Genomic DNA, 22,548 nt, shown 5'->3' on the forward strand with positions numbered 1-22,548 from the left:
AATGAATACTGAACAGTGCAGCAAGAATTAATTTTAGAGAATAAAAAGAAAATGGAAAAGGTGCTTAAAGTGCTTGAGCTAAGGAGCAGGAACATATGGCAGCAGAAAAAAAAGGAAAGAAAACTGAGATGATGGATAAAACTGATAAAATACTGTAAATTTCTCAGTGAAAGTTACACTTGCTTGCCAAGAATTGGGCAAGCAAGAACTTTTTCTAAGAAGTCAGTAAGCAGCAGAAAAGGAAAAGAGAGAAGTCAAGGCCAAGCTTCACATTTGTAATTTTTTTTAGTTGTAGTTATCCAATTAGCTACATCAATCTTTCTTATCCTGGTTGCTGTCTAGACTTGATTGACTACAGCTGCTGCCATTTAGCATAACTACCACCAGCTGTAGATGATGGAAGTTGTAGTAACTTAATTGGGGTTTGCTACTGCAGTTTACTACTCAGATTAGTGGCTATGTGTGTTTTAAATAATTATCTGACATTAGAAAACACTATTTAGCTGAACTCCTATAAATGGACCTCATAAATAGGACATAGAAATTGTATTTTTAAAAATTGTTTATATTACAGTACTGAATTACAGCAGCTTTCCACATACACTTAATCAAGCAAAATGTTGTTTTAAATTAAGGTAACAAAGATTAGACTAAGTCCTTTAGAAAACTGGTTTAGTGCCTGGAAAAATAAGATCTTTGGCCTGCTCTATTTCTAAAACTTTCTACTAGTATCTACTCTCAAAAAAGCCCCCACCACATTTCTCTTAACTATTTTTCTTAAACCTGAAGGATTTCTTTTACTATTCTTAGAACACATAAACTACTTCTATTCTCATATATATCCCAGTCATAAAGAAACACATAAACATTTACTTTAAGATAGCTCATCATAGGTAATTTATCTCTAAAAGATGAAAAAAAACCATAATACTTTCCAGATTGTTTGAATTACAACTCCTATCAAATCCAGCATCCTGAGTGTGTAGGAATTCTGGGAGTTTTTGTTTAAAACATCATCCTTTGAAGTAATTATGTCCAAAGGTCAGCTAATTACAATCAGTATAATTGAAACATCACCTGTAATAACTATCTCTATATTTTTATTTATCAACTTTTTCAGGATAACATTTTTTTCAGTAAGTTTTTATAAAAAGAAGGGGGGGAGAATATTTATTTTGTATATCTTAGCTAACATTTAGAATTGGCAATAGTACTGTGTGGGTTTTTTAAAAAAATGTTCTATGGGTTGCTTTGGAAGAAAAAAACTTTAGACAAATGAATGATTGAACAAATAATGTAATAATGATATATGTAAAATAAGACTTCAAAAATAGTCTTAGATTTTTTGAAACATCTACAAACCAGCAATAGTGCCTGAGACCATCACAAAAATAATGTAGTAGTAACTACACCATAGTAGCACAGGAAGATGCTCCCTGATCTTTTTTCAAGATACTTAAGGAAGTTCAATCAATAACTCTCATTTATCCCATTTCCCCCAAAAAACATTTTCTCTGCTTGCCACATGGATCATCTACTCATTTTTTCTAATTCTCCAAACACTCCTCTAGAAGATAATTTGTCAAAGACAATATTGTTAACTTTCTAATAAATGTTAGACTCAGGCTTAGTTAAAAGTTTTCTAGACTGGTCTAAAGATTCATTACTTCTAGTATACATTACTATAGTCATTACTAGACTATACTAACAAGTATATTTTCAATACCCCTTTCTCTTGAAAATGGGAGAAATATTGAATGAATCAGCCTCCAAACTGGTGAAAAACCTAGTTAACAATATGAATTAAAGAACCAGAAACACAAGATTTTAGAAGTGACAGGAAAATGTATGTGTTAGGTGTACTACTCAAATACAGGATGTGCAAATACTTGGAGAAAACAAGGATGTAAGTGCTTCAAACTTTGACCAAACCACAATCCAGTAAAATGACTGGATTGTTGTTTGTATAATGGAACTACAGTATATCTATCTTTACCAAGAAAAAAAAAGGATTTGGCATAACCCTCCTCCCATTTCAAACGCTCCGCAAAGTCAAAGGGCACTCCCTTCATCTCCCTTCACTATCATCCTAATCAGAAATATTTTCCAGGCGTCCAAACCATCATATTCCCAAACCAAACTGTTCTGTCACAGACAAATATATTTCCAGGGGACTCAGCCTGCCGCACTTTTACCTTCGTCTTTCCTCTATTCCAGGTCCTCCCAAGCCCTGCTTGCTAGAAAACGTGGGAGGACAACTTTACTAACCTGCAGCTCGCACCAAGCCACTTCGACAGTGGTCTCCGTGTCTAGCCCTTTGTAAACAGTCTTGAAGGAGCCGCGGCCAATCTCGATATCAAATTTGAGAAAGCGACCGTCAGGGGACGTGGCCACGGCCCGGGTCTCCGCCTCTTCGTTCTCCTCTTGTTCCCAGTGTTCGCGATCTTGGCGGTTCTCCGCGTAAGAGAGCAGAAGGGGTGACGGGACGGCTTCGGGGGAACTTTCGCTGCCTCCGGATCCCTCGAGGAGACCCCGAGACCTAGAACTCTCTAAAGCTGTAGCGAGCGGCTCCATCACCTCCAAATCCATGGGGTCGGGACCTGTAGCTACAGCGGGGGCACTATCTTCGCTCTCGTAGCTCCTTAGTCCAAGCTCGGCCGAACTTCGACGGCTGATTTTGTAGGCTGATGCGCGGCGACCAGAGACTTCGAGCGTCCGAGGACCCTCAGCCTGGCCAACACCTTCATCCATGTCGCAGCTAGTCTGGCCCACCTTATCGGGCTGGGGCGTGAGCGCTCCGTCACTGGGGTACAAGTGCGAAGCCCGCAGCATTAGCATTGGACGGACGTCCGGAGAAGAAAAGGCGCTGTTATCGGAGCGCAATTACTAGCTTACTAAGCCGGCGGCCAAGCAGCCGCTAAAGGCGCACGGCTGCGGCACCGCCCCCTCCAGGCATGCGCCGCTTTCTCCTCCCCTCTTTTAAGTAACCTGTTACATTCTACTCGCCGCCTACCACTCCCCCCCCCCCCCAAGGGAACTACAGTGCTCTGCACCGACACGACACGCCCACCCCAGAGGGCTAGAAGCGCGTACTCTACCAAGAGCCTTCTTTAAGCTCAGTAACTCGTGTGTTCGAGGATAGCAAAAGGTTAGCAACGGGATATCGTGCTACTGTTGCCGCCGCCGCCGCTTCTGCTTGGGTAATAGAATGGATAATATAAATGCAAAATGTGTTCCTTTTTAGGATAACGCCTTTCAATGAAAAAGGCTCTTAAAATCCCAAGTGCGTCAATTGAGGCCAACTGCATTGTGATCGTCATTGCCTTTATATTTTTCTAGTTTTATGGCAGTTGACAAGGTAAAAGTTTGTGGGCAGAGCAAATTTCTGTATTCTCTGCCATGCCCTGACTTTTTGATGAGACGACATAAACTTGAATGACTCAAAATGTTTGCTTTTAAAAACAGGATTGGAGTTTACCAATCTATTTTCATTGCAGCCGATTCCAACAGTAAAAAGATATGCAAATCCACCTGCTATCCCTATTGTCCCATAGAGTGATGGGAACTTCCCAATCCCCCCCCCACACACACACACAGTCAAAACTTCCTTTCAGGAAGGACTACAAAGTGTCGCTCTTTTGCAGTTTAGTGATATTTACTGTTATTTTTCATCCATGAATGTGAGTCAGACACTATCCTCAACAAATGAAATGAAGCTGAATTGTAATAGTTTGTTCAAGATTGTACCAACAGTTTTTTTGTTTTAATGATTTTTGACATAATGACTTCAGATAGAAATCTTATCTATACAGTACTAGAACTGGGATAGTAGGATGCTTAACTCCAAACTGAAACTTGTAGGCCACTTGACTATTAATGGATTTATTATATGCAATTCTTTGTGGCTTACTTTTCCTGTATGAAAAAATCATCCCAGAAGATTTATCCTGACATATGTGACTCGGGATGCAGGATGCAAAATGTGTATAAAGAGAGATTGTTATATTTCTTCCTGGCCTGCAATTCATGGACTAGTTAAGGTAGTCCCCTGAGCCTCTTAATGATGAAAACTCTACTCTAGCAATATGTCTTATCTGAACTAATTCCATAAATTGCCTATGTGGCATCATTGGATTATAAGGAACTTTTTCTCAATTTCCACAGTGATTTCTTTTTAACCAATCTTAGTGGTACCTGCTTCAGTATTTGTGCTGTTGTTGTTAGTCGCAAAATCATGTCTGACCCATCATGACCCCATGGACAACTTTTTCCATCTCCCAGAGTCCATTTGAGCTCAGGCCGGCTGCTACATCCAGCCAGCTCATTCTCTGCAGTCCTCTTTTTCTTTTCCCCTCAATCGTTCCCAGCATTAGGCTCTTCTCCAGTGAGTCCTTCCTTCTCATTAGTATTTGAGTTTCATCTTCAGGATCTGGCCTTCTAAAGAGCGGTCAGGGCTGATCTCTTCTAGGACTGACTGGTTTGATCACCTAGCAGTCTAGGGGAATCACAGGAGTCTTTTCCAGCACCATAGTTCAAAGGCCTCAATTCTTTGATGCTCAGCCTTTCTTATAGTCCAACTTTCACAGTGATGCCATGATTTTACATATTTGGGCTTTTACATTTTGCTTAATGCAAAAATGAGAGAACTGAAGGCAGAAGACCAAAGAATGCAGAAACTGTCCCTTCTCCTTGAGGTTGCTGTAACTGATCATATATTTTTCAAAGAAATGCTTTGCCTTATTCATCCTTCCAAGCATTTGAAAAGGTAGGCATTTTAAGTAGTGGTAAGATGAGCATATTGTAATTTATATATTAGTATTTGCTTGCTTATATCTGGCTGTTTTAGTTATTCTTATTTTTACATCCGGGTTATTTCTGTAGTTATACTGGCTGCAACTCATAATTATTTTTTTGTAGGAGGATCACCTTGTCCTTGCAGGTGTATTTTCCTCCTCCACCCCAGCCTTATCTGCTTATCTGCAGAACACTTCTTTCTCTTCGGGGCACACTGTATTCTGATACATTTACTTCCTTGATTAACTTAAGAAGACTGAAAGCTGAATATTTTGTTTAAAAAGATTATTAGCAATTTTAAAAAATGCTTTCAGACTAGCATAGAGGCAAGGAGATATTAAACTACTTGTTTTATTTGTAGTAACAAGAACTATATCCTTTGAAGAGTGTTCAGAAACTTCAGATTGTCCAAAATGCAGCTGCGTGAGCAGTATTGGGCCTTCCAAGACTTGCCCATATCTCGTAATCACTCCACGGACTGCACTGGCTATTGATCTGTTTCTGGACACAATTCACAGTGTGGGTTATGACCTATAAAGCCCTGCATGGCATAGGACCAGACTACCTCTGAGACTGCCTTCTGCTGCATGAATCCCAGCATCCTGTGAGGTCCCACAGAGTTGGTCTCCTTAGGGTCCCATCGACCAAACAATGCTGGCTGGCGGGACCTAGGGGAATAGCCTTCTCTGTGGGGGGGCCGACCCTCTGGAATCAGCTCCCCCCCCCCCCGGAGATTCACACTGCCTCTGCCCTCCTCACTTTCTGAAAGAGTTTAAAAACTCATCTTTGTCGCCAGGCCTGGGGTTTTTAGATCTTCCCCCTGGACCAATGAAAGTTTTTTAGTATGATTGTCGAATGAATTGTAAATGATAGTCTTTTTAAAATCAGAATTTTAAGGATTGCTTTAATGTATTATTAATTGGATTGTTTATTACTGTTTTCTGTTTTCTGTATATGCTCTGAGCCGCCCCGAGTCCTCGGAGAGGGGCGGCATACAAATCCAATTAAATTTTGAATCTTAAAAATCATTGATGGAAATGAAAATTATCATCAGTCTGGATTGGGAACAAATCCTTCCCCTGTAGCTATTACACATTACTTTACCAATGAGCACAGTCATTCAGAGAATCCTCAACTGTGTGAAGGGTCACTTTTAACATAGCTATATGCTCAGCCTTCATTTCTTGCTTAACTACGTGACCGGATCTGACCTTGATGAAATTATGAGCATAAGAAGACATGATCATGTAACGGCCTACTTTGTTCTGGGAACAGGCCAAGCTTTGCAAAGGCAGAGAGATGCTTTGGAGATTTGGCAAGGGAGAAGAACACACACAAAAAAGTGAAATAGGTTAACAAGTGGGATCACAGATATAAGTATGACTGGATAGCAAAGGGAAAAAAATGTGAGAAAGAGCAAAGCAAAAACATTCAGTGAAGCAGCAGACCAGGAGATTCTTTATGAAGCAGAATAAGAACAAGAATGCTAAAAGCTAACTATTGGGGGAATATTTTTCTGGCTGGATGGAAACTCTTTGTCCTTTTAATTAAAATTCTTTCTTACTGTCACCACTACTAATTGTTCATGGAATGAACTGCTAATATAAATATGGGGTTGTTGGATGGTAATGCAAATTAATTATACTGTTGTTTTTCATGAGATTTAATGGGTTATCTTTTATTTTTTATATTTCAAAGATGAAGAAATGAACAAGTAAGTTTATCTTAATGATATTCTTTGAGAATGTGATCATCTTTGCTTATGGATTACCTTCTTTTCAATAATACAAATAAGAGTGTTTCTACTCTGGTATCTGCTTGCTCTTGTTAGGCTTTCCTTAGTTACAGACTATGGAGATACTTGCTTGTTGCGTTAGTCATGATTTCACATGTTCCTCTTCTAAACCATAATGTAGTTGTGTGAATGTAACTACTGTGGCTTATAAACCAAAAATTTATAGTTTAGCATAATATGTAAAGCCAGCTATTGTGGTTTTTCAATCCTGTTTAAAAGTATGTTTTACTGGAATAAACTGACTCTAGTTGGGATAACATTAGAGTTCTTTTCAGAGTCAGACTTCACAGAAAGTATGAAAAAATAAAGATGAGTGAAAAAGTCTGAAGAAAAGCAATACCCAGTTACCAATATTTGGTAGAAGAACGAGAACTTGGAATGCAGCTTCCAGGTATGATTGATATCAAAATTTGAAACTTATGAGGCAAACCCCTTGCCACACGATTGAGAAATGCCCAATTTATTCATTTAGATATTTTCTTCAGATTCTTCATACACTGTATATTCTTCTTTCTCTGGTTTCATTTATAAAGCTACTAAATCCAAGAAGCTGGCCTGGGTCACCAAATAATACTTATGATTGAGTAGGAATTTAATTTGCATCCCTTTGTATTTTCTTCATCTAAGTAATTTAATTCATAAAGCTGAAATATAGTAAAATGATAGAGCTCTCTTCCCATGCCTTCCCTGTTGCTCCTTCTCCCTGGATGAAGTCCCCATTTTCTTGCAGGAGAAACTAGGAACAATTCTTCTTAACCTCCTCCTGTCTGGAAAATGTTCTCCTTTTTATAGCTAGAGAGAAAGCAAGGGTGCTCTGTGTACAGTGATGAAGTTTAGCTTCCCAAACTAATTCCCACAATGTAGTGTAATAGTAAAAGCAAGGAAAATGATTTTATTTTCATTAATTTATTTAGTCCTAACTTTCTTAGGGCAAATTTCACTTAATCTTGGATTTACCAAAATTAATCCAAGCCATGATTTTCAAATCCATTTCCAGGGATGGTTTTCAATTAATCCTTAACAGCAGCAGCCAGTCATTGGGCTTTTTGAGACTGAGGCAAACAAGCCAAATTATATCAACCTCTGTTATCCAATGTTATGTTAACTTACTTGAATCAAACTCTATGGGAAGGAATGACGCACATATATTTTCAAATGTACACAAAGGTGCCCAGTTCACTCGTAATTGGAGGCTTAAGAGCATCGAATGGGCTGTGGGGACAGGTGCTATTTATTTCCCAAAGCATCCAGTTCTAGGTGTTGGCCACCTTCACTTGTGATCTGTGGTTATTACTGGCTCCCAGCAAGCAGACCAGTAGTCTGAGCTAATCCCTAAGAGTGGCTGATCTGGAGAATGAGTCTTGGCATGAAGGACGACAACAGGAGACTTTATCATGAAAACTCTTGCTGGTTTGTTTAATTCACCAAACTGTATTTACTCAAAATAGCAACTCTGGCTGGGATTAATTTCAGCTCCCTAAGGTCAAATTGTTTCCCTTCCACGATAAATGGAAGGAAGAAGTAGGGAGGAATAGAGCTGAATGGCCTGCTCTGTTCTAATTCACCAAATATCCCCTGGTAAGAGAAGAGACATAGTTCATGGCACTTTGGTAATGGGCCCTGAAACATACAGAACAAAGCTGATGAAAAAAGAGCACATGGCCAGCACTCAAAGCTGCAGGAAAGTTACAACTCTGGAAACCTGTTTCCTAATCTTATGAGGCTGACTCTTGTTCAGCATAAAAAAAAATTTATTCTGCATACGCTCAGGGAGAACTAATCTTTATGATCAAGTTTGTGGACTAAATCTTTGTATTGAAAAAAAGCTTTGATTGATTAAATTCAGAATAAATCACAGTAAGTTTTAATAGGGTGTTAGCATGTTATCTGGTAATAAATCAAAACCCTGTTTTTATTTTCTCTCAGTTCTAACTTCGGCCATAGAAAATTTTATCTGAAGTAGTAACAACTGTGTGGATTTTACAAAGTCAAACAGTATTAAAAATGGCTGCTTTTATCTTCTAAAAACAAATCTGGTGTGATTCAAATCTTTCATGTTGGTGTTGGTGTTTCCAAAACACAAAACATTCTGGGCTTGCTTCAATAATTGCTGACAACAAATATACCAGGTAGCTTTATCTGCTAGCAGAAATAAATTTAATTACTGGTAATTCGATTACATTGTAATGCTTATTGTTACAGAATAATAGACAGTGAAATGGAATGAATTGCCATTTAACACTATTAACACTCCCTTTCACTTTCTCTAACTAAAAATGTGTATTGGTCTTTTTTGATCAAGAATAGAAAACATTAAGCCATGTAAAGTTTGGCCCTGGGAAAGCAAGCCATAGAGTGTAAATTCATGATCCAGTGTATGGTGGACTAAAGCTCTTACAACATATACAATCGCCTGTTCTTTTTCTGGGTGGGAGGAGTTGCAACCTATTACATGTAATTTTTTTATTTCAAATTATTTATTAGTTTTCCCACAAAACTGCAAATTTGGAAATATTGCAAAATTTCAACCTGAAATATTAAAAAATTATAAGAACATAGGTCTTATCAATGTATTAAGGCAACACTTAATGTTTTGGGAAATATGTCTCAGTTTTCACTCAGTTCAATCAATTCCCTAGATGACTTTGAAAAAAATGTTAAAGATTGTTGAGTCAAAATAGTTACTATTTATCCGCACTTTTTAAAAAAAGAAATACACATTGCTCACTTCCACCTACTGCCAGTAGTATCAGCTATAGGTCAGTTGATTCATTTTTCTCATAGCTTCCTCCATTTGATTCAGCTTCCTCCCCTTGGTGACATGATTCTCATCAGATATTGCAATCATTTTCATAAGTGATGTCTTCATAAGTGATGTCACATTATTTTTGTGCACTTGACAATCTAATATTTATTTATTTATTATTTATTTATTTATTGGATTTGCATGCTGCCCCTCTCCGAGGGATAGCCACTCCGAGTCCTTGGAGAGGGGCGGCATTATTATTATTATTATTATTATTATTATTATTATTATTATTATTTATTAGATTTGTATGCCGCCCCTCTCCAAGGACTCGGAGCAGCTATCCCTCAGAGAGGGGCAGCATGCAAATAATAATAATAAATAAATAAATAAATATTAGATTGTCAAGTGCACAAAAACTAATGTAGACATCACTTATGAAAATGATTGCAATATCTGATGAGAATCATGTCACCAAAGGGAGGAAGCTGAATCAAATGGAGGAAGCTATGACAAAAAATGAATCAACTGACCTATAGCTGATATTACTACTACTACTACTACTACTAGTTGTTGTTATTATTATTATTATTATTATTATTATTATTATTCTTCAAATTCACAGTTCCTTTCCACACTAAAATCTTTTTGCCTGATTATAAAGCTCTGTCCCATGTTAACTTTTCTTCCACATTTCTAGTCTAGATTAATGTGTTTCAACTTTGGGAACTTTATGATGTATGTTCTTCTGTTCCCAGAATTCCCCAGCCAGTATATTTGGGAATACTGGGAGCTGAACTTCATACATCTTAAAATAGTCAAGGTTGAGAAATATTGGTCTAGATAAACAGCCATTGTTGACATTATTTGTCAATATACTGTGTATAAAGAAGCAGAGTCTATGGTCCTGTAAGTATTGTTTCAATACCTCTGCTTACCACTGACCATGATAATATTTCTCCTCCATCTCTGCACAACTCTTTATACTACAGCTCCAAAGTTTGATCTTTTCTAGCATATTTTAAAGCAAAGGATATTCCCCCTCTACACCTTGTAAATGAGACCAGAGTTCAAACATGATTTGTTGCTTCTTCCTTTTTCTGGTGTAATTATATTTTTCCAACAAAGCTAGTTATCTGGATATCTTAGAGGGTAAATCTACAACTCAAACAGGCAAGGGTCCTGTGAAGGAAGAACTTTGTACCCTGTGTTGCTTGCCAGTCAGAGTGGCCAAAATTTTAAGTGGGTAATGGAAAATCAGCAGTTCCCTTGTAACACGTGGACATTTATTGAACTCCCTTCTAAAAGTCAAGCTTTTAAAATGTATTTTAGGTGTCTGAATAGCTTACAGAAGAAATGTTTAACCTGAACAAAGAACCTTTTAGTAAAATGCTCACTTATTGATTCTGAATTTTTACTGAAGGCAAATCATGTCAGACTAATCTCATTGATTTCTTTGACTATGTCACAAAGGTGTTGGATGAAGGTGGTGCCATGGATATTGCCTATCTGGACTTCAGCAAAGCCTTTGATATGGTTCCACATAAAGAGCTGATAGATAAATTAGTGAAGATTGGACTTAATCCCTGGATAGTTCAGTGGATTTGCAGCTGGCTGAACCGTAGACATCAGAGAGTTATTGTTAATGGCGAGTATTCTGAGCAGAGACAGGTTACAAGCGGTGTGCCACAAGGGTCTGTTCTGGCTCCTATTCTTTTTAATATGTTTGTGACATAGGGGAAGGTTTGGTAGGGAAGGTTTGCTTATTTGCCGATGACTCTAAAGTGTGCAATAGAGTTGATATTCCTGGAGGTGTCTGTAATATGGTAAATGATTTAGCTTTACTAGATAAATGGTCAAAGCAATGGAAACTGCAGTTTAATGTTTCCAAATGTAAAATAATGCATTTGGGGAAAAGAAGGATTTAGGGGTAGTGATTTCTGACAGTCTCAAAATGGGTGAGCAGTGTGGTTGGGTGGTAGGAAAAGCAAGTAGGATGCTTGGCTGTATAGCTAGAGGTATAACAAGCAGGAAGAGGGAGATTGTGATCCCGCTATATAGAGCGCTGGTGAGACCACATTTGGAATACTGTGTTCAGTTCTGGAGACCTCCCCTACAAAAAGATATTGACAAAATTGAACCGGTCCAAAGACGGGCTACAAGAATGGTGGAAGGTCTTAAGCATAAAATGTATTAGGAAAGACTTAATGAACTCAATCTGTATAGTCTGGAGGACAGAAGGAAAAGGGGGGACATGATTGAAACGTTTAAATATGTCAAAGGGTTAAATAAGGTCCAGGAGGGAAGTGTTTTTAATAGGAAAGTGAACACAAGAACAAGGGGACACAATCTGAAGTTAGTTGGGGGAAAGATTAAAAGCAACATGAGAAAATATTATTTTACTGAAAGAGTAGTAGAACCTTGGAACAAACTTCCAGCAGACGTAGTTGGTAAATCCACAGTAACTGAATTTAAACATGCCTGGGATAAACATATATCCATCCTAAGATAAAATACAAAAAATAGTATAAGAGCAGACTAGATGGACCATGAGGTCTTTTTCTGCCGTCAGTCTTCTATATTTCTATGAATCTTTTCCTCAAACAAATAATACTTCCTTTGAAAAACTGGATAATAACACCACTTTTTTTTTTTGGAGTAGTACCATAAAATTATACTGTCTGTCCTCTGCCCAGGTAACATGGGTTTTAGCCTGGTTTAAGTTATTTAAAAGTTATTCCCGTCACTAGTACTCCAGCTGGTATCTCTGGGAACTTTGCTATTTAATAGCTGTTTAATAAAATGATAGGGAGGCGTTCCCTGTTTTTTTACTGCACTCCCTGTTTCTTAGGCTCTTGCTTGCTGTTTCTTACTGTTGCCATTCCCTGCTGTGCATAGCCGCCATCTTTGCATCTCTCTGCTCAGCCTTCTGAGGGAAGTTAGCCCAATATTAATTGCTGCTGGCCACTCCAATTCCAATATCCAGTCTGCAAATAAATAGAGACCCTAGTCAGATGTTTAGGTGGGGATAATGTAGGTCTAGCTCGGTATAGATGGAAAAACTTTCCATTGTAGCTGGTGACAGCCGCTCCTAAACCTCCTGCTTTGCTACCACTGCTGCCAATAACTGAATCCTACTGTGATCTGATGGGTTTATTGCCAAAAAAAGATTACACCTGATTGGCTATCTTTTGTTCATTGCTAGTCATGGTTATCAAATTAAGGAAAGCTACCTGATATCAACAAGTTGTGCTTTCTTTTCTGGTTATTGGGCTGAAAGTTTTCATAGAATACAAATAATTGAACAAACTTCATTGCATTACATTCTTGATTAAGGATCTTTCCACTAATATATAACCTTATGGTATTAGTAAAAAAAAGTGATGTTATTAGTCATCAAACCTCAAAAAACCTTAACCCTAACTTTTCCAATAAGGTTTTCACAATGGTGTGCATGTGTATGATTGTGACTGCCTTTTTAAATAACTTTTTATGGGGTTTTAGTTTCAGATAATGTTTTAGTTTTAGATAATGTTCGACTTCTTTCTTATTGCGTTGTATCTATTTATATTGTATTTTTATTATTGTTGTAAGACGCCGTGAGTTCTTCGGGATTGGGCAGCATAGACGTCTAATAAATAAATAAATTTGGGGCACCACTGTTATTTTAAGAGATTCCTTTATATATCTTTGACCATTATTCTTTTTGGACCAGTAGTTGTACATAGAATATTTGTTCTTTGTTAACAGCATGCACACAACATGTTTCTCTATAATTCCACTTATGAGAAGACCAACTGGTAAGAGTTACCTGTACCAATTTTTTAAATATCACTTGGATTTTCTCTACCTTCTTTTCTTTCTACGTTGGTGTACTTCCAAATAAAACAGGGCTGCAGCCAATTACATTTAATTTATATGAATGCTTCAAGCCTACAGGCATTTGTGGAAATACAGATTGTTCCTGAGGTTGTTTCTTTCATTTCTAGATGCTAGCTATTCATTTAAAAAAAATTAAAAGCAAACAACACCCAGAGAATACCAACAATCCCACAGTTCTACCTAGAGCTACAGATATTCTCTTCTATTGGAGATACTAAAAACGAAAAGGATCTAGTGGGGCAGAAAGTCTGAAAGATTGTAAAGGAGGTGTTGCCAGATGTGCTCACATTCATACTATTTATGGGACCCCCTCCTGCCTCACCAGTAAGGGTCCACAGTGTCGTCCTTCTCCGGATCCTGTTTGCCAAACAATGTCGGCTGGTGGAGCCTCGGGGAAGAGCCTTCTCTGTGGTGGCTCTGATCCCTTGGAATCAATCGCCTCTAGAGATCCATACTATCTCTACCCTACCAGTCTTCTGGAAGGCCATTAAGACCTGGCTCTTCCAGGCAGGCCTGGAATTAGGAATGACTGTGTGTATGTGCAGATTTATAGGTTTTTTAAAATGTATTTTATAATATATATGTTGTTTTATTGCTGTTATACTATTTTTACTTCTTTTAGTATTTATGATTATTGTTAGCTGCCCAGAGTCCTACTGGAATGGGTAGCATATAAATATAATGAATGAATGAATGAATGAATGAATGAATGAATGAATGAATGAATGAATAGCATGTTGGGAAGCATTTCAATATTCTTCATTCTATGTCACATGGTAATTAACATCTATATCATTGGTGGATAAAAGATCATATTCATGGTAGTAAAACTTCTGGAGGTTATATGAAAAGGCAGAACTTGCAATAGTTGCAGCATGGAAAAAGCAAGAGGGACAAGGGTAGTGACAATCACCGTGGACCAGGATCAATTAAACCGATTCAGTGACATCATCATGATGCCACCAGTAGGTTGCCACCGATCCGAACCAAGAGCAACCCACCTCTGATGCAGTTACCAAAAAAGCAGTGCAGTCCTAGGTTGCATCAACAGAGGCATGCTTTCAAGATCACATGAAATTACAGTACTATATGCTGTACTGGTGAGATAGTTGGAATACTGCATCCAGTTCTGGATGGAAATAACAGATGGAAGCTCATTCTAATCTCTAAGGTTAGAACGTCCATGAATATGATGGAGCATTTTCTACCCAGTCTATCACTTGGCTCTACTTGTACACAGAACTCAGTGTGGAGTTCTTAGAAGAAGGAATATTATTTAGGGAATGCGTGTTTGACCTTTTGGCTTGCCTGGGCCATATTGAGCATTGAGAATTGTCTTGGATCAGTGATGATGTCACTGAACCAGTTTGGTTGGTGCTTGTCCATGGTCGCTGCTCTTCCCCCCCAAAATTTCCCCCCTTTTTCCTCTGATCATGTGCAGAAGCCAAATTTCTGGCACTGCACATGCATTGTCATCTTGTTTTGGGATTTTTTTTGGGTGCGTGTGGTTTTTTTTTATTTTTTGGCACTGCGCATGCACTTACGCACAAATTTATTTATTTATTTTTTATTTATTTATTTTGTCCAATACACAATGAGGGGTTTAGTGGGTATACACATAGTAAAATACATAATGAAGGTTATAGAGGAGATACTCATAGTAAAATATATCTAAGAAATAATAGAAAAGAAGATATAGTAATAGAACATATCAATGAAAGAATAGAAGAAGAGATATAGGAATAGAAGAAAGGTATAGGAGATATAGGAGAGCAATAGGACAGGGGACGGAAGCATGTATGTGCCCACAAGGTGAGCCCATGTGGCGCAGGAGGAAGCAAACCAGCAGCGAGGTAAGTTAGAACCCACTTCTGAGCTGCATCACATTGCTGTTTCATACTTGATAGTTTGCTAGGATATGTAGATTCCCCTCACAGTTACTGCTATTGAACTAAGTGCCACCTATTCTATATCTGTGCATTTAGCTTTCCTTGCCTATGTGTAGCATCCTAATTTAAATTTGAAAATTCAGCACTGAATTTTATTGAATAGTACCTGGTGTTCATGTTTATCAGGATTCTTCTGAATCTTAAGTCTATTTTCTAAAGTTTTAGCTATTTCTCCAGCTTGATGTTATCTGCAAATTTGATACGTGCCACTTCTGTCCCATCATTTTGAACATTTATGAAGATAGAAGGCATAATTTCTTCCGTGCAGATGTAGTTCCATTGAGAACTACATGTTATATGTAGTTGATCACCAAGTTCTGAACCCATCGGCTGGTGAAGTTGTCTATCCCACATTTCTCTATCTTTAAAAAGTAGGCTGTGGTCTACTTTGTCAAATGCATCCACTAATTTAGTTACTTTGTCAAACTCTGTTTTTGACAAACCCATGCTGACTTCTAATAATCATCTTGATTGTTTCTCTGCATTGCTTGATTATCTTTTTCAGGATTTTTGCGAGACCGCCTTCTGCCGCATGAATCCCAGCGGCCGGTTAGGTCCCACAGAATTGGCCTTCTCTGGGTCCCGTTGACTAAACAATGTTGTCTGGCGGGACCCAGGGGAAGAGCCTTCTCTGTGGTGGCTCCGACCCTCTGGAACCAGCTCCTCCAGAGATTAGGATTGCCCCCACCCTCCTTGCCTTTCGTAAACTCTTTAAAACCCACCTCTGCGGTCAGGCATGGGGGAACTGAGACATCTCCCCCTTGCCCATGTAGTTTTTGTGTATGATATGATTGTGTGTATGTTTTTATATATTGGGTTTTTTTTAGACTTTTTAATGTAAAATTGTTATTTTTAGATTTTAAATATTAGATTTGTTACCATGTACATATTGTTTTTTATCACTGTTGTGAGCCGTTCCGAGTCTATGGAGAGGGGCAGCATACAAATCTAATAAATAATAGATAATAATAATAATAATTTTTCCATGTATTAATGTCGGGCTGATTGATCTGGATTTGTTTATTTATTTATTGTATTCAGATGCTGTTCACTCCAAAACGGACTCAGATAGATACAAGCTGCCTATAGTGTTTCAAAGTCTTGTCTGGTTCATATGGTTTTACCAGTAAAAGTAGAGAAGATTCCTTTAAGAACTGCTGCCTAAGCCATTTTGTATTTCTGTATGCCCTCATAGTTTTCACTCCCTCTGAAGAGGATGCCAGAAATCACAGGCAACCCCCCCCCCCAAAAACCAGATCTCTTTCTTCAGACTTCAGAAGTGAACAGGAGTCAATCTGTTTGAAGTGCAGAGACAGCCTCAAGGTAATGAGCCCATCCCATTTGCCCTTAAAATGGGCCTGGCACTGTATTTTGGAGGAAATGTGATGGTAACATATGCTAATAAATACCTTCTGGGCTTAATTTGAGTTCAATTCTAGAGCTGGTTTCCAACAAAAACAGCCCTGAAACGTGAATTATCCTTGTGCACATGAAAAACAGATTTCCTTCATGGGAAATAGAGATTCTCCATCTTTGCAGGTGCAGAATAAAAGGTTGGAGTCTAGAAGGACACCCCCCCTCCCCAACACCAGTGCATTGAACAGGAACAATGCCCTTTTCTTATTAATGGTACTCAATATTTAACTTCTCTAAACAAAATAGTAAACTTTGTCCAGTAAAGTCTCATCTGCAATTTCAGTTTTCCTCATAATGAAGGAATGGCACCTTGCCCTGGTGTCAAAATAGTGACAATTGATTTGGCTAGAATTTTTTTTGCTGAAAAAAGAAAGAAATGACATGATCATTTATGGATTTAAAGAATTAGGAAGATATGAGTTAAATGAGCTGCTGAGGGGACTTGTATAATATCTAAAGGGAGGAGACTGCAACTATCTGTAGCTTTTTCCTACTCTTTTTTTCATTTCTTGCACTTTTTCCTTCCCTTCCTTTTTATTTGCCTTTTATTCTATGGAAAGTACTTACTAAGTATAAAAACCACTTTAAAAAACTTTAAAATTAAATAACAGTTTATTTATGTCCAATCAAATAAATTTGGGGATGTAAGCAGGGGTGGGCAGCAGTCAGGACGCGGTGGAACACAGTTCCACTGGCGGAAATGAAGCTACATGCACAGCTCCAGCTGACTGGTAGTAGTCACTTCCTGGACTACTGATCTCGGATCAGCTCTCCTTTCCCCCCCCTGCTGCTGCTGCTGCATCTGCATTCCTTGCTTTTTTCCTCTTTCCTCCTTCCTGGCCTCGGATGAGCTTACTTCTCTCTTGCCCGGCCCCCCTCCAGCATCACACAGCCACCTCCTGGAAGGAGGAAAGAAGAAAAAAGCAAGGAGTGCACAGCAGCAGCAGCAGGGGGAAAAAGGAGAGCTGAGCCAAGCTGAGTCAAGCCATGCCAAAGTGGTCTGGGCTGCGGTCTTTTTCCCCTTGCGAAGCCCTCGCTCCACCTGCAGCTGAGATGAAAAGGTGTCATACAGCAATAATAACCTTATAACTTTTCCTTGGCTTTCTGATAGTTTTAAATCCCTCCTCCCATCCTCCTCCTCAGAAAGCGGCAGGGAGACCAGCACCGGCAGGAGTTGTAGGGGGCCCTTTTCCTCCCCCCTCTTTTCTCAGCAGCTGATCAGCACCCGTTCGCCTAGCTACCCAGCCTGAGGTAGCTGGGTAGCTAGGGGTTGACCCAGAAAGTAGAGTGTGGGAAACACAAAGCAAATTGTCACCCCAGCAAGTGACATTGGTGACAGTGTAAGTTGGGGACTTAACAGTTCACTTGAACAATGATCGTTCAAGCCACTCCCACCTGGTCACATAACCAGCAAGCCACTCCTACCCAGTCACATGACTATCAAGCCACACCCACAAAATAAGCCACACCCCACAGTGTGGCAGTAAAAAAAAATTCTGTCCATTACTGGATGCAAGCATTTCTGAAGATTTAACTAAATATATATGTGACCCTTATATATTCTGGCTAGTTGATTGACTGGCAGGAATGATACAAATCTTCCTGGAGAAAATGTAGTATCCAGAAGTTTTAAAGAGACTTCATATGTGCACCCAAGTATACAATACATACCAACTTTTCTTAATCTTACTTAACAGGGTCGAAGTTGGCATGCCTGAGTACATATGTGAAATCTTTTTTAGTTCCTAATATGCCATTCTTTGACAAAATGCTAAGGAAACTTTGCAGATCCCTTTTTTTTTGGTAGAGGAAAGAGATAGTTTTAGACTCAAATTTTAGGATCCAGATGGATTAGATAGATTAACAAAGTTGGAAGGAACTTTGTAGGTCATCTAGTCCAATCCCCTGCTCAAGCAGCAGACCCTATACCATTTCTGACAAATGGTAGTCCAATCTCTTCTTGAAAGTCTCAAGTGATGAAGTTCTCAGAACTTCCGTGGGCAAGCTGTTCTATTGATTGATTGTTATCATGGCCAGAAAGTTCCTCTTTGTTTCTAAGCTGAATCTCCTTCATCAATTTCCATACATTTTTCCTTGTCTGTCTTTTGGGTGCTTTGGAGAATAGCTTGATTCCCTCCTCTTTGTGGCAGCACCTCAGATATTGGAACATTGCTATCATATCTCCCCAAGCCCTTCCCTTCACTAGACTATCCATGCCCAGTTCCTGCAATCGCTCTTCATATGTTTTAGTCTTCAGTCCCCTGATCATTCTGGTTGCTCTCCTCCGCACTTTTTCTAGAGTCTCAATATCTTTTTTGTAGTGTGGTGACCAAAACTGGATGCAATACTGCAGGTGTGGTCTAACCAAGGTTTTGTAGAGTAATATTAGTACTTTCCTTGATCTAGATTGTTGATGCAGTTTAGGATTGTGTTGGTTTTTTGGCTGCTCCACATTGCTGGCTCATGTTTCACTGGTTGTCCACTAGGACTCCAAGATCTCTCTCACAATCACTGCCACTAAGCCTAGTTTTGCCCAGTTTATATGTAGATGGTTTTGGTGGATGAACCTTTTGAAGGCCTGAACAAATAGAGCATATCTCTATTCATTTGTGAACCTCTCTGGCTTTTCATACTGTTAACTAACTAATCAACATCTTGATTACTGACCTTGCTCAGACTTCCTTCCTTCTTTCCTTCCCTCCCTCCCTCCCTCCTTCCCTCCTTCCCTCCCTCCCTCACTCCCTCCCTCCTCCCTCCCCTTCCCTTCACTTCCCTCCCTTAATTTGCCACCCATTCCTAATGACTGGGTAATTTACATATGCCTATGCTATCTAACATGAGAATGTTTATATATGAGATAAAACTTGATTGTGGAAAAATGTAATCTCATGTTGAAGTCTTAATATATACATGCAAATTAATTTCCCATCTTGAGATAATTGCATGTTTTTTCACAAGGTTAGGTCCCCCCCCCCCCCAATTACATTTCTTGTATTATTTACGGAGGTAAGATGCTGTTCATAGATTGATACTTCAATCCTGCCTGCAGAGATACTGCCTGCATAGTGCTAAAGATGATCATAAAATTAAATCCAACCAACACAGAATGTGTAGTTTCTTAAAAACTCAGCAACCAGTTTGGGGATTTTCTGAAGCCAACATCTGATCTCAGCTGTAGACAGCAGTGCCTTATAAATATCATTAGATAAATAAACTCAAGTATCTTTGACATTATCTACAGTACTGTTGCATTCTTTGAAAGTATACATTTGAAAATTCCACTTAAATCAAGCCTGGATTAGGGTAATATATTTTACATGAAGCTTTCTTATAAATATACAGAAGCTACAAATGTAGGAAAAAACTCCTTCACAAACTCATTACATTGGAACCAAGTTATTTTTTGGTTCAGTTCAAAAAAATTACGGTGATGAAATTTTGAAAAAGCAAATCAGTTATAGCATAAAAATTTGAAGGAGACTTTTCCCCCCATACAGGGCTGCAAAGTAAATAAGTTTTTTTTTTAGAGGCCTCCTTGGACATTCCAACAATCTCAGTTACTGGAAACTGAGATTAAGCAGCATATCTTGGAACTTAATTAAAGTTTCACTTCAATTCAGAATAGAGTTGGAAGGAGTCTTGGAGGTCTTCTAGTCCAATCCCTGATCAAGTAGGAAACCCTATACCAGAGGTGGATTCCTCCCGGCTCAGACCGGTTCGCCGAACCGGTAGCAACCCCTTAGTGATGTCACAATGATGTCACAGAACCGGTTTGGTTGGTACCACCATTTTTGTTTGGGATTTTTTCTATTTATTTTTTCTTCTCAGCATGCGCAGAAGCCATGTTTTTGGTGCTGTGCATGCAGTTGCCATCTTATTTTTGGCCTTTTTCCCCCACCAGATTTTTCGGCATAATGCATGCATGTGCGCAAAAGCCATGCGTGTCCATGAGGTACACCCACGCAGAGCAGGAGGAAGCAAATTGGCCGTGAGGTAAGTTAGAACCCATCCCTGCCCTATACTATTTCAAACAAATTACTGTCCAGTCTCTTCTTAAAAACCTCCCATAATGACACACCTATAGCTTCTGAAGGCAAGCTGTTCAACTGATTAATTGTCCTCTTAGGAATTTTCTTCTTAATTCCAGGTTGTTTCCCTCCTTGATTAGTTTCCATCTTATTGTTTCTTGTCCTGCCCTCTGGTGCTTTGGAAAATAAGTTGACTCCTTCTTTGTGGCAGTCCTGCAAATACCAGAATACTGATATCATGTCACCCCAGTCCTTTTTCTTTGACACTAGCCATACACAGTTCCTGCAACTGTTCCTAGTACGTTTTAGACTCTAGGCCAGTGTTTCTCAACCTTAGCAGTTTGAAGTTGTGTGGACTTCAACTCCCAGAATTCCCCAGCCAGCAACGTTGGCTGGGGAATTCTGGGTGTTGAAGTCCATACATCTTCAAACTGCCAAGGTTGAGAAACACTGCTCTAGACCCTTAATCAACTTAGTTGCTTTTCTCTACACTTTTTCCAAAGTTTCAACATCTTTTTTGTAATGTGATGAACAAAACTGGATGCAGTATTCCAGGTATGGTCTACCCCACATTTTTATAGTTTACCAAAAAGTAGGTTGTGGCCTACTTTGTTGAATGCGTTATTGAATGTAAGTATAGTAGATCCAATTTCACTAGTCTACTAATATACTGTAATTACTTTGTCAAAGAATGAAGCAAGGTTGGTTTGGCATGATATGAGGAGCCGGGGTGGCGCAGCAGGTAGAGAACTGTACTGCAGGCCACTGAAGCTGACTGGAGATCTGGAGATCAGTGGTTCAAATCTCATCACCGGCTCAAGGTTGACTCAGCCTTCCATCCTTCCGAGGTGGATAAAATGAGGACCCGAATTGTGGGGGCAATATGCTGGCTCTGTTAAAAAGTGTTATTGTTAATATGTTGTAAGCTGCCCTTAGTCTGAGGAGAAGGGCGGCATAAAAATTGAATAAATAAATAAATAAATAAATAAATAAATAAATAAATAAATAAATAAATAAATATGTTTTTTACAAACCTGTGGTGGTTTGTAAAAACTGATAATAATGAAAAAGGGATTGTGATAGGACCTTACCAGTGGTCCTATCTCAATCATTTTTTCATTCATATCAGTTTGAGAAGGCATGCTTGCAATTTTATAATATTTTAAACACTTGTTTAGGGTTTTTCTCCCCTGGGGAGGTGAGATAGGGATATATTGATTGCCATTATATCACGGTTTTCTTTGCTATTTCAGGTCTGAATTTTTAATATTAGTTTGTTAAACTGGCACAAATATTAGTTTGTGAACTGTGTAAATATAAGGGAATAGGAATGTTTAAAATTATAATAGCAGAATGAAAAAATAATACAATAATATTTAATAAATCCTTGCTCAGAAGGGCACACTATTTATTTCTTAACAGAAAAGTAGGATTTCCCAATTTAAAGTCATGCCAAAGCCATAAAGAGATTAGAAAAGTGTTAACCAAATATAGAAGCTACTGTCAGACTGCCTTTCCCATCATTTGTGCTGCAATGTGCTACAATCTTGAGAGGGAGGGTAAGGGGGGGGGGGCTAAAACTGCTGTTTGGAAAAATGGGGGGAGGGGGGAATGGGGAAAGACCAACATTAACAGGAAGTAGAAGTGTGAACAAGTTTCATCTTGCTATTTGAAGGATCTTTGGGTGCCCAGGACCTGGGAATGGAATGTTACTACTTCTCAAAGTGTCCTATTGTCATAACATTCAGCTACCATCCTGATGAACACCAATGAACTGTTCAAAAGAAGGAAGGCTACGGTTTCAAAATAATGTAATGATTTGTGTGGATTTTCTTTAGACCTGGCCTTGTTTTCGCTGCATCCAGTTGTTTCTAGTAAAAGAGTCCTGAAACCTTCTGATGGAGCCAAGCATCTTTCTTTCCTAGAGAGCCAGCTAGA

At 38.8% G+C, this 22,548-nt stretch overlaps 1 protein-coding gene and 1 long non-coding RNA gene across 3 annotated transcripts in view; one reads left to right on the forward strand and one right to left on the reverse strand.

Moving 5' to 3' along the window:
* WNK4 (WNK lysine deficient protein kinase 4) overlaps positions 1–3,030 on the reverse strand; it is a 46,015-nt gene extending 42,985 nt beyond the window's left edge. The window contains exon 1 of one of the 2 annotated variants that reach the window (XM_070729567.1): positions 2,269–3,030. In XM_070729567.1, coding sequence (XP_070585668.1) covers positions 2,269–2,838 — 570 coding nt within the window. In that variant the 5' untranslated portion in view covers positions 2,839–3,030. The remainder of the gene's footprint in view (positions 1–2,268) is intronic. The other variant, XM_070729566.1, reaches the window with a different exon arrangement.
* Positions 3,031–16,382: 13,352 nt separating this feature from the next.
* On the forward strand, positions 16,383–22,548 carry LOC139154961 (uncharacterized). Its single transcript, XR_011556997.1, has 3 exons — positions 16,383–16,489; positions 20,484–20,575; positions 22,286–22,548. It is a non-coding gene; the product is annotated as an uncharacterized lncRNA (long non-coding RNA).

This window comes from Erythrolamprus reginae, chromosome Z (assembly GCF_031021105.1).
Source record: "Erythrolamprus reginae isolate rEryReg1 chromosome Z, rEryReg1.hap1, whole genome shotgun sequence".
Taxonomy (NCBI): domain Eukaryota; kingdom Metazoa; phylum Chordata; class Lepidosauria; order Squamata; family Dipsadidae; genus Erythrolamprus; species Erythrolamprus reginae.